This window comes from Alligator sinensis, unplaced genomic scaffold (assembly GCF_000455745.1).
Source record: "Alligator sinensis unplaced genomic scaffold, ASM45574v1 scaffold451_1, whole genome shotgun sequence".
NCBI lineage: Eukaryota > Metazoa > Chordata > Crocodylia > Alligatoridae > Alligator > Alligator sinensis.
The window spans coordinates 1,705,587-1,718,505 of record NW_005842097.1 but is presented as its reverse complement, the minus strand read 5'-3'; the positions used below and the strand labels follow the sequence as shown (position 1 = coordinate 1,718,505).

The 12,919-nt window shown below is 41.4% G+C and overlaps 1 protein-coding gene across 4 annotated transcripts in view; it reads left to right on the top strand.

Moving 5' to 3' along the window:
* The window catches only part of LMCD1 (LIM and cysteine rich domains 1), a 59,541-nt gene that overhangs the window by 27,759 nt on the left and 18,863 nt on the right, over positions 1 to 12,919 (top strand). For all 4 annotated transcript variants that reach the window (XM_025204775.1, XM_006024147.3, XM_025204777.1 and 1 more), the window contains 2 exons: positions 4,547 to 4,635; positions 10,120 to 10,375. In XM_025204775.1, the coding sequence (XP_025060560.1) occupies positions 4,547 to 4,635; positions 10,120 to 10,375 (345 nt within the window). The remainder of the gene's footprint in view (positions 1 to 4,546; positions 4,636 to 10,119; positions 10,376 to 12,919) is intronic.

The window sequence follows — 12,919 nt, the reverse complement described above, 5'->3', positions numbered from 1 at the left end:
AGGGAAACAGGGCACAGTCCTGGGGGGAGGCAGATGCCAAGCAGCACCACTGACTTGGCACTGCATTAGGGCGGGGGAGGAGGAGGGGGACATGTCCTAGATGCCCCAGATTTCCTTATGGTCAACCTAACTATCAAATAATTTCTGCACCAGCTGGGTCACCCCTGCTCAAATGCCCTCATCTGGCTAAACTTTCAGCTGAATGCCTGGGTTTGGAAAAGCTTCCTGGCCTGTGTCATGAGGAGAAGGCCAATGTAGATATTTATTTTGTGATTCCTCAGGACATTGATTCTTCAGTGGCTTGTATCGGTATTTCCTAGCTATAGTGGTTCAAGAGAGATTTTTATTTCATGTTCCTGTCATGTCTCGGGTGTCTTTTTTGCTTGTACAATTACTTTAACCTTGCACTACAAGGTTGTTTTTTTAGCAGTTCCTGTGTAGTTCACACCCTGATGGCACATTAACAAGTAGGTAAACTAATATTTGATGCCATGCTGGTGGGGTGAGTGACATAAGAAATTTGCTTATAGAAATTTGGACTGGGGACCAGACCAAAACCTCAGCTCTGAACAATAATGTGCTAGAAATATCAAATAAAATAATGTGCTGAAAAACAGTAACTTGCTAGAAATCCAATCTAACATCAAGAATATTGTAGCTCGAGGGTCAGCAGAGAATATGACTACAGTTTAGTCTGAACTCCAGAGTTCAGATGATGCTTGGTCCTAGTAGTTATATTTATGGGATTCTGATAGCTAGGCCTTTTAGCAACTTAACATTTACTCTCAAAACACTTTACTAACATACAAGGATGGATCTGGGATTTTGAAAAGGGGGTGTGCAGTTGGTGTGGTGCATCAACACAACATTTTGCTCCAGTTAAAAAGAAACTAGAAGACTGACCAATATACTAGGGGCCCAGTGCTTTATTATTATGTTTTAAAACCAATGCAAGTCTATTGGAATGTGCACTAATTTGCTAGATTATGCATTAAGTTTAAAAAACACAATAAACTTTGCAAACATAGTCAAAAGACTTATTAGTTTTGTATTGGTCAATTAAATTTGCATCTCTTATTCAGATTCATAATACAGCATGTAGCCTTCTTGAGCATTCAGCATTTCACTGTTAATGTTCACCTAAGTTTAGAAATGTTAACCTAGGTCCAGTAATTTTGCTAGAAAAAGTCTGCAGGGCTGTGAAATAAAGTGATATTACCAGGAATGGTTAATAGACAGCAACATTACAGAAGAAAGAATAGCTTGATTAATGGACCTTCAAGACCATTAAAAAAAGAGAAGGGGTCATTAACACCTCTGAAATGAGGAGGAATTAGGTGGAGTATAATGAGCCATGGAGTCAATTTACCCCCCACCCCTCACCCAGCAGTGCCTGAATAGAAATGACACTGCCCCTCGGAGGCAGCTGATTTTAAAGTGTGGGTGGAGCAGGAATCAAGGAGGAAGGGGTGCAACTGCAACACAAAACTTCATTATGCAGAAAAGGAGACGGTAGCATAAGTTGAGCAACTTGCCAAGTGTCCATGGAGCAGCTGACACTAAAGCAGGAATAGAGTTTGAGTTTCCAGCTTCTGAAGCAATGTTCCAAAACCCCTAGGTCTTGCTAACAATAACCAAGCCCATGTAATAAGTTGCGCAAAGCTACAAGACATCATATTTCCTACTTTTAAAATGGGCAACATCTGAAAACCACTCTTAAAACTATTTTTGCAAAACTTCGGTTTCCATACACAGCCTAATTAAATGATATTATGCAGTTTGTCTAAAACGTCATTTAAAGAGCCATCAAAATCCTCCAGCTTTGAAGCTGAGGTGAGGTCTGGCTTTCAAAGGAACTGGGGCAGTCTCTGCACGTCTTGTCAGAAAGATCTCGTTGCCACAAAAGTAGAACGAATTCTAAAGAAAGTTATTTAACGTCAGGAAGGGAATGGGGTGGATTCAGTGACTGATGGAGCGAGTTAATTGTCTGCCCTGTAAACAGTGGGGTTTGTGTTTGTTTTTTCTTTTCACCTGAATATGGCTGCAACAAAATCAGTTCAGTGCGCCAGCTAATGACCTTTCCCTGGGTGATGCTCTTTGTCCACTCTTGCCCCCCCCTCCCCTCCCCCCCCAGCTGAGAAGCACTGGCCTAGCACGATGGTGGAGCTCTGATCTTAATTGGGTTCTCTATTGAGACATCTCCTGTCACTGGCCAGACAACATTGCTCACGATCAATAGGTGACAGTGAGCAAGTGTCACTTTTAAAAATACTGAACTGGGTGTGAGCTCTGAGGGTCCAAAAATGACAAGATAGAACAAAACACAGGGATGAATCTTATTTACGATCAATCGTTATTTGGGAAAGGGAGTGCCTCAACCCAGTTATGAATATTTCTTAATTGGTTTGTTACAGACTTGCTGCCAGTTCAGACAAACTGTCTTTTAAGAGCTGAGAGTCTGAGAAAGTTTCGAAGGCAGTTAGACCTGACAAGCCTGATTATAAATTCAGCATTCCAGGGTATCATTTCTCCATAATATTTCCTCTGGAACTGCTTCGTTCTTGGCACCTGTCATGCATTTTACATTCTTTAAATTCAAGTAGTCATGTCTGATAAATCTTCACTGCAAAAGCACTAATAATCTTATTGGCTTTTTTTTAATCAACAAATGATCGCAGACTGGTCTCTCTCTCATTTTGAAACTACCATTTTGACAGCACCTTCCATGTACAGCCATGGGCTCCCATATCTATATTTAGACTGTCTGTCTTGAATGAAAAGCACAACGTGCAGCACAGTCACACTTCTTTTTCTTTGCCTTTCCTCCCTGGGGCCTTTTATTTCTTCCCCCCACCATGTTTCCTGTTCACCATGGAAACCATCCATAAAACATAACGCCCGAAATGTGGAAACATGCCACATTCTCAAAATACATTTGAGTTTCTGTACAAGGAAATCTACATACCAATGAATGAGCTTTAGTATTGAATCACAACCATGCATCTCAATCATTCGCTGCTTGCTGGTGTTTCCACTGTATCCAGTTGGAAAATCAGATTCTCATGCAAGTACATGTAGAAATAAAGTACCCTTATGAGATGAAGGAAAATATTGGTTGCCCATTGTACAAAAAAAGCGTGCTAGAAAACACCAGAAAACAGCCGCGGGTGAGACCTTGAACAAAAACCTGAGAATTCCTTCTTTGCCTGGAGTTCAATTGTGATTGAAAATGAGGGGCTTGCATGAAATATAAATAATCCTACCAAGTAATAGGCCCATTCATTTCTAGTCTTATTGGAGAAAAAGATGCCGCCAAGTGAACATGTTATAGATACATTTTATATTACACAAAAATACATTTATTTTCTGGTTTCAGTAGGGAGAGACGTGTTCTTGCCCTTTGGCAGGGTTGTAGAGAACCCAACTAAGATCAGAGCCCCACCATTGTACTAGAGCAGTGCTTCTCAGCCACGGGGGCTGAGTGGACAAAGAGCATCACCCAGGGAAAGGTAGCATATGAAGCTGCACTTGTCTATATAACTTGAGCAACCAGAGTAGTGAAACAAGTGAAGATGGAAGAAGCAAACTGAAGGGAGAGGCCGCAAGTGATGTGTCAGGTTTTAATTTAAAAAGGAAAAAAAAATCTGCTCATACAGGGCATTGGCTTTGAACCTACAGTTTTTAGGCAAATAACATGGCCAGCCAAGCTGGAGAGAAAAAGCCGTAGTCAGCTACAATGCATGAAGCTATACAAATGAATAATTGTTCCCATGTTGAAAATAAACTACCAAGAAAAATGTGGCTGGGTGGGAAGCATTCTTTCTATTGGCTAAAGGAGAAAGATTCTTAATGCAGTTCTGGTATATCATGCAGCTATATTGCCTTCATTCTGTTTTCAGATAGTATAAAAGTTGGCACTGAATTTAACTCCTTGAGTCTTGCTGAGATTCTGTCCATGCAAAAGTATCACAGGCTGTGGTTGCCCAGCTCCCAACTTGTATAGTTGCAACTTTTATCAAAACACAGCCCCCAACTTGATCAATTCAGCAAAAAGCATTTGCCTGTCCTGACAGCAGGCTGGATGCAAGATATCTGCCTTTATACACAGTGTAATAACTTGCTTAAAGTTGACCAACTGCACTGTAATGGTTGTTTTAAGTGCTGTGGTAAGGAAAAGCCTGAAGCTTAGCTTTGGCCCAGAGTCTCCAGTTGGATTGATGCTTTGTGGGATCAACTGATAAAAGCGAAACTTCTAGCCCACTGTTCATTTATAATGGATGATGGAAGTACTGACAGACAGCACAAAGAGGTCTCCATATCCCTTTCTTGTGTCCATTCAAGATCAGAACTCTTGAGCAAACCAACTGCAAGTACTGAACAACTGTATTCCATGACTTATCTTGAACTTTCAAAATGCACAAGGGATAGTTGTAAAGGATTCAACATGCTTCAAAAACAATATACAATAAAGGAACATGAGCCCAGGATCCTTTGCTTTTCTTTTAAAAACTAAAAAAACCCCTAATTTTTCTGTTTTCCCTTCCAGATGTCTGTAAGCCAGCAGCAGTCAGGAAGAGGTGTGCCCTGTTTACGATGCAGAGGGATGTGTACAGGCTTTGAGCCACATTCCTGGAGGTAATTCATCTTCTGTTTGGGCTCTGCCTTTCAATGTGTCTCTTTAGGATTTCTCTATATGTTATCTCCCATAATCTTCAATGCAGAGGAGAATTGATAAGTGTTTTACCTGTGTAGCTCTTGCAAAGTTGCAGAACAAGGGAAACCAATAAGGGCTAGAGCCAGTTTTGGGACCTTCTCCTGTCACTCTCTCCATCTCTTTTTCCTTTTTCTGTAGCTAATCCTCTCCCAAAAGAACTACAGTATTCTCTGGAAAAAAGAATCCTGGGAGTAATGACTTAACACTTCTCACTAATTCTCCCTCTTGTTCATTTCTTTATTGGGCACTTGCAGGTGCTATGGCAGGTCAGCTATTTTAGTTCTTCTCCTGGATAAAGATGTATTCTGGAAATGTAACAGCTGCTATGGTGGCTCTGAAGATAGTTAAAATGCTTTTCCATTTCAAAACCATGTCTCAAAATGAGGATTTTCACCAGATTTTCCAATTTGCCACAAATGTTTCCTTCTTGTTGGCACTGGCTTTAGGACCCAGATGCCATGTTCTGGGGGGACCCAAAACCCACAGACCAACCATGACCTTTCCACTCGATAATAGGCAAATTTATTGATGCACAGTGATAACAGAAAAAAAAAATAATGCAAGCAATTCTATAGCTACCAACCCTAGGGCTGTCATCAGAGTCAAGGTACATCTGGTCAGGATGTGAGCTTCACTCTGAGGTTCTGTCTTGAATGTCAGATGTCAGCAGCCTGGAGGTCGGAGGCTGAAGCCGCCCCCTCCACCTCCCCAGTGGCATGGATGAGATGAACTGAGGGCATACCACCAGCCTATGTGCCTCAGGTTCCCCTCTTGGGGATGGGAACTCCCCTGTTGCTCTAAAGTCTCTACTTTTTTATTCCTTTCCCCTCCTGATGGCTTCTCATCTGTGGCTATCGATGAATGGTCTCTCTGTGGTCGTCATACTGTCCACGTTCTGTCCTGTCAGCATACTCCTTTGGTTCACATGCCCATCACATGCACACATCCGAATTTGGGCTTTCCAGGTCTTCTCTTAATTTGGTCTGTTCCCCCAAGACTAAAACTCTCAGGCCCCCACTTTGGGGCCTTGTGAGCTAGTGCCACTTTATCTCATGATATAGAACAGTGTGGTATATGCCCACAATTTCCCAGGCTATGTGTATATCCATTGGCCTTGTGTTAGACACCCCGTCTGCCTTAAAGGCTGCAAGAACTGTGTGATCAGGCCTTTAGAAATCAATTAACCCTTGCTGCTACCCTGAACTATTGTTCTAATGCATATATATATTACCTATAAGCCAATTCCCAAAAGCAAACCTCTAAATACCACTTTCTAGCCATCACTTCTCAGCCTCACTCTAAGGAGAAAAGGGGTGAATAGCAAACTTTCCCCCTACCCTTAATTTCCAAAAAAAAACCCCTTTCAGTACATTTTTTTTTTTTCTTAAAAAAGAATCCCAGCATTTTCATGGGAAAACAAACCTTTTGTCAAGAGAAACTTTTTTTTCCATAGAAAATGTTTGTTGCATGTTGACAAGCTTGACTCCTCTTCTGCTGCCCCACACCACACACAGAGCTCCTGGTGTTGGGTGTGTGGTCTGGACATGCCTGTGATTTGTTTGACAGTCTTCTCTTAGAAGAATGGCCATGGGCAGCTGGCACAACAAGCCCTGAGACTTGAGACTGCTGCAAGTTGTGGGTAGTCACAATCAAGAGAGAATGAATAGACTTCTTAAAAATCCTATTCTTCCCCCTCATTTTTTCCCTTCTCAGTATTAGTGGGAGGTCACTGGCAACAGGCATACAGAACTGGATCTGTTTAGTTCATTCTTTGTTTCAAGAATGCATTTTTCATATAAATGATATCTTCATTGTGAGGAACTGATGCTCCATTTATAGGTGCCTTTACAGTCTGCTTCTAAAAGACAGAAACAGCTTTATTCCACACACAGTGTTTGAAGATATGGCATTACCTAGGACTATTTTCAAAGTGATATTTGGATGACGGATGGGAGGATACTCCAACCATTACTATAAGCTTAAGTGATACATCATCTTACACAAATAACAGATCCTCTGCTTCATCTACATTATAGCTGCTTTGGAGCCAAGAATCCCTTCTAACAGCTGTGGAGCGACTGCCTGCTGTTAATACAATGAACTGTAATATTAAATCTGTAAGACTATCCTGTCTGCCTTTTAAGCCCTGCAAGACAAAGGAAAATAGACTTTTAACAGGCTAATTTTTTTGATTTGGGTGCCTCCCAAAATTTATAAAGTACTGTGCCAATATGCCGTAGGTGAACCAACACTGGCAGAGGATTTCTGAGTCCGTACTATGTTAATCTAGTGCGCCATTGTGATTTATTAGCCTCTTCTTCCCCTTTCGCTGACATGATTGCTGATAGACTTCAAGCATTATAACAAAGAGAAACAGTGATGCATTGGTACGTGCAATAATGCTTGCTTATTCATTTAACTCTTGTTAAAGGGCCTTTAAACTGGTCCTGCTATGATCTGTCCATTGCAACATGGAGTTCAGATAACCTGAGCATTCCTGTCCTGCTTTATGGAGGGGTGGGCAGCTCATTGCTGCTGCATCTAGGCTGCAAAGCCATCTGAGATAAAGGTAACTCAGATGCAACACTCTGACTGCAGTGTAAACATACCCCATAGCCACTCTTTGTACAGGGTAAAATCCTAAATTTAATCCTATGCTTAAGTGAAGTCCCTGAGATCCCAGTCATACCATTAGGGTCTTTAGGAAGGGAGGGGAAACAGGAAAATGAGGGGAAACCAAATAATCACAAATAACATATCCAAACATTTCCCACAAAAAAACCCCAAAACCACAACACAAACCACTTTATTTTAAAACCCCTGATCCTTCCCCCAGCCAGGAGTATGGGAGATGCATCTTTCACCAGACCACAGACTCTGGAATCGGTTCCAGCAGATGACTGCAGATCTTGATGCATTTGGAGCTGTATCAAACTTGCACACACAAAAGAGCCTAGCTTAGAATTAATACAGCTATTTGTTCTGCAGATTGGCAAGGAGAGAGCGAGCTCCGGGGATGTGCTTAGGGACCAATCCTGGATGCTAAACTCCCATTGATTTCAATAGAAGTTGGGTACCTAAACAGCTGTTTAGACTTGCCTCTCAGGTGCTAACTTAACGGAGACGGGGCATTTCTTTATTTGCTAGGACTTCCACAAGGGCACTGATCTGTTGGCTTCGTGACTCTGCAGCTTCATATAATTTACTGCCTGTGAGCCAGGCAACTTTCAAACTCCAATATCCCTCCCCTAGAAAAACCTGGATTGTGACCCAGGGCCCGTGACGCAGCAGGGTCTGAGCTAAAGCCAAACTCTGACATAAAATGTAAGTTCAGGTGTAAAAGCAGACACAGCCAGCTTGCATTCCTCATAACGAATCCATGCCTCACTGCTCGCAAGAGATGATTGTGCTGTGGCATGGATTTCCTGGACAGGTTTTTAGATGCCTTCTAAGTCCCAGGATAGATTCTGTTTTGAAGTCCGCGTGATGCTCCTAATTGTGTAAATGAAATGAAATGATTCATTTTTGCCTCAGCATCGCCTGGGGGGTGGAGACAAGGGTAAGAATCCATTGATACTAAACGGGGGTGGACTTTCTTTGTCCAACCGTGGCACAGCTTGCTGCCTCCTAACTTTGCGAAGCAGCTGAAAGAGCCAACATCCTCTCATGGTGTCTGCCAACTGCAAAACAGCAGACACATGCTTGATGCTCTTTAGTGGTACAGCAGGAGGGGGCACGGTGCCAAAGTAATTATGCTCTCCACTCAGATGTTAGCCACCTGATGCACTGCATATGGGTTTATTTACTGAAACGCAGATCCTGTGTGCCATACATGGGGCTGCAGACCTAATTATTTGAAAACTACTTTAAAAAAGAAGAAAATGCTGTATGCCATTGCTCACTCTCTGTGCAGGGAGGTCTGAGCCAAAAGGATAACTCCATGCTTCCTGAAGAAGTGTTCCAACATGCGCTGTGTCACTGTCACTTCTGTCCTTGATGACACACCAGGGTAATGGTTGGGGGAAGGGGAGAGCAGTGGTTTAAAGTGTTTTGTTTTACAGGAAGTTAGCAACACTTGCACCTCTCATCAGCAATTAAAGTGTATATGTTGGCATTAGCTATCCTAAATCTACTTTTCACTGAAATGATATTTTATTTATCCTACAATTAAATTTCTAGTGACAAGGATATATAACTTCTCTAAGTAGTCTGTTGCAGCATAACAAGATGTTCAGTGCCAGAACTAGATCTTGTTTCCAGACACTTTATTCAATATTTTACTTTAAAAAGAAAAAGCTTTAGGCAAATATCCATTACAATATCAATGTCTAACAGAGCTGTATCTAAATGCACCCCTGTTGAGACCTAATTAAGCAGAGCAGATACTAAACTAATGAACAGTTACTCACTTCCTTGTATTCTGAATGATATAAAAGTGACATCACTTAAAATAAAAAGAAAAACTAAACATTTATAGTGGGTACATCTCTCTGCTAGTTGAACAGAGTTCAAATTGAACTGATACGCTAATAAACTATGCAGCTGTCTCCTTTATGAATCCAACATCTCTCCCTTGGGTTCTTGCAAGAAATGTTGCAGCTTAGTACACTGTTGCATTTGTGCACTCAAGTACTGCACAGTTCACCCTCCATAGATGTGTTACTTATGCTTAAATAATATAGTAGATGTCAAGAATATGGTCTCTAACTTTGCTCTAAACAGCCTTGAGTTCTTGACTTCAGCACTGAGGATGCATAAAGAGTTTTGAAATTCAGTTGAGTCACTACTTTGGTTTTTCAACTGATTTGCCAACTACAGGCAAAATCATAAATTAAATGATTGATGTGAAATTCCTCAGTCATTGGCAAGACACGAACAACGAACTTAACCTATTTTTCCTTTTAGAGCTGCTTTAAAATATCTCTACCAAGAAACGGCAGCATGGCGCTCTATTTTTCTTATAGGGATTAGTATAATGAAAAGCACGTAAACTGCTCCTCTTCTCCAAGAGCTACCTTGGTAACAAAGGCTAGCACTTTACTATTGAAGACCTGTACTGCCTTGAGATTAAAAATCCCTTAAAAGTTCATGGAAACTGACTGTTCAGTCACAGCAGGTTAGAAGGAACAGTTGATCGGTGTGTGTGCTGTTACTGTATATCTGCTGCTTTCGCCAGGGAGGGCAGTAAGTTTTATATTCCACACCACTGCAAATTCCTTCAAGGCCTATCATGCTGAATTCCCAAACAGAGCTGTGGCATCACAAAAGCCTTTTGTCTAGTGTCACAGTCTGATTTGATATTTAACCTTTCAAGTTACTAAAGTTCAGTGTTGAGCCTTTGAAAGAGCACATGCCTACTGAGGTCCAGCTTATACCAAAAGGATGATCTCACTTGTCACCCACAGGAAAATATGCAAGTCGTGTAAATGTAGCCAGGAAGATCACAGCCTCAGCTCTGATGCAGAAGATGACCGGAAAATTGGCCGCTTGTTATCAGAGTCAAAGTACTCTACGCTCACCGCCAGGGTGAAAGGTGGGGATGGAGTTCGTATCTACAAAAGGAATCGCATGATCATCACCAACCCTATCGTGTCTCGGAAAGATCCAACGTTTGACACTATAACATATGAGTGGGCTCCTCCAGGACTGACCCAGAAGCTGGTAAGATAATTTAACAGAGCTCTTGCCACTTGAACGATGTTTCTTAATGAACACATGTCCACACTGGAAACGTTGCCATTAAAAATAGTAAAATGCATGGTTTCTCCCACAGAGCAAAAATGTTGCGCATACGCAATGCTTAGCTTTTCCCAAAAACCGCACAAGTGCAAAAGTAGCCTAAGAAGGTAGAGGTTGGACTGCTAAAGAGCGGTTGCTTTTGGTAGTCTTCTGTAGGTTCACTTACATTTCTAGAAGAAACATTAATGTGTTTTACAACTGGAAAGTTCACCACATTGCTCTAGTTCAGACCCAATAAAAACATTACTGAGTGAAGAACACATCTCTTCTGTCCATCCACACATGTGTGCAGCCCACACAAGATTCTTAGGCTCAAAAAACAAACTATAAAGCGATTCTTCTCTGACTTGTTCAGAATGGTCACAAGCCTAGCAAAATAAAAGTTGAGACAGCATATGACTGATCTCTCTAAATATACTGGGATAGGCAGAAAGGCGAGCAGGAGAACAGCTATTTATGGTAAAAGACAAGGCTGGCACATGAGTGAAGGGGAATAGGTCTAAACTGGCCATGAATAATTTGGGGCTGGTAATTGTTAGTGAGCATTTTGTTCATGAGTAATTGTTAGGTAACTGGATTAGATCACCCCGGGGTCCTTTCCAGTGTTATGTTTCTAAAGAAGTACGAAAAGATTTTTGTTCCATGGCCTAACTAGAAGCCTGCTTAGCTGGTTAAAGCTTCTTTTTCTTCTTTGGATATTGAGTGACTGGCTCAAAGGCTGATTTGATGTGACTTTTTGTCATCCTAAATAAGACTGATTTCAAATGCTGGCAACTGTACACAAAGGTGGTTGAGTATAGCGCTTCAAGGGATCTGGATGTTTTCATCTCAAGCTTAAATTGTTCAACTCAGCATTTCAAATATAGGGTTTTTTCTTCATTCTGCAAGAAGTAATGTAGCATTTAAGTCTAATGCTACATTTTTAAAAATTTTCTGTCTGAAATTTATTTAAAAAAAAAAAATAGCCTAACTGCAGGGAAATGAGGGCTTTCCCTTCTTAAACATCAAGTATTTTTCTTTTTCTCTGAAGCCACTGTTGATAGCATGGGCTTAACTTGAAGAGCAATCCCTGTCTTCATTAGCTAGGAACAGATTCAGTGATCATTTCCTGATCTGTAAACCACAAAGGGGCCCTAAATCTCTATAGGGATGCAGCATTATGTCCTGCTAGGCCTCTGGATTTACTTTTCATAGTTATCTCTCCTTAGAAATTGTTTTTTTTATGACCTAAATGTCATCGCTAAAAGGCCCTAAGAAATGCTTGCTCATATTAAAATCCCTTGCTTGCTTGCTTATTACTGTTGCATAATTCCACTGAATTCTCTGATCTCTACACTCCTGCAAATTCACGTTCATGTAGATTAAAGATGGCTTGCATCTATTCATTTTTTTCTGACTTTATTAGGACAATGGTCCTCACCTCTCTGCAAACGCAAGCCAGTCGGTTCCCATTCAAATGAGCAACGTATCCCAGGATGATCAAATGTAAAATAAGTTCCTTTTCACAGAAGGTAGAGTAGAGTTGAACTCCTTCATAGTATCTGATGTGATACTATGAAGTGAGATGTTACTCACAAAATCTTATGCATCTCTGAATTAGGCTATGCGGGGCCACTCTTCTCTGCCTTTTTTTTTCCCTGGCTTGAAACACATGGCTAACTACCTCTTTTCCCTCTTCATAAAAAAAGCTCTCTCCTCTTTGACAGTCTCCATCTCTCGAATTTAGAAGTCTTATGCAAATTTCTAAATTGGATATCCAGTATCTCTTCTTGGTCTGGAATACTGTACCACTAGACCTCTCTCAGTATTTTAGTGTTTGCCCAGTTTTTGGTGTCATCCTCATCAAGTAACGCATAACAATAGAGGCAGTGGGCTTGAGGAGTTAACCAAACTCCTAAACTTGTCCCATTTTGCAAAAGGAAAGCAGCATAGAGTGACTGGAAAACATCACAGAGAGTCTCGGTGTGACCTTCTAATGTTACAGAATTGAATGTCTGACCTAATAGTACATGTTTAAAAAGTTCTTTGTCACTTGAAAGGCATGAGTGGGGTTCTCTGAGCACCTGTTCTAGAAATACAGTAGCAAACACAATTTTAATCCTCAATAGACTGACTGTCAGCACAAAAGTGGTTTGCACAGAGCCTGGATATACAATATAGGAACAATCTTATGCGGCAAAAGAGCAGATTCCCAGGGATGTGCTGTAATGCCTCAGGGTTCACATTTAAGAATATAAAATGAATAAAATATCTTAAGCAATATCAAGCAAAGTTCTGGCCTCATCACAATCAATGGAAACTCTGCCATTGAGCAGAGCCCCCCCCATGCAGCATGGGGTGGGGGGCAGCGGGGATTGCCCTCCTGTCTGGCAGCACTCAGTAAGCACCAGGGCTTCTTTTTAAAGTACCGGGAGCTAGAGTGGGCAGGGGCAGCCATGGGGGAGCGGACAGGGGTCAGGGAGGGCT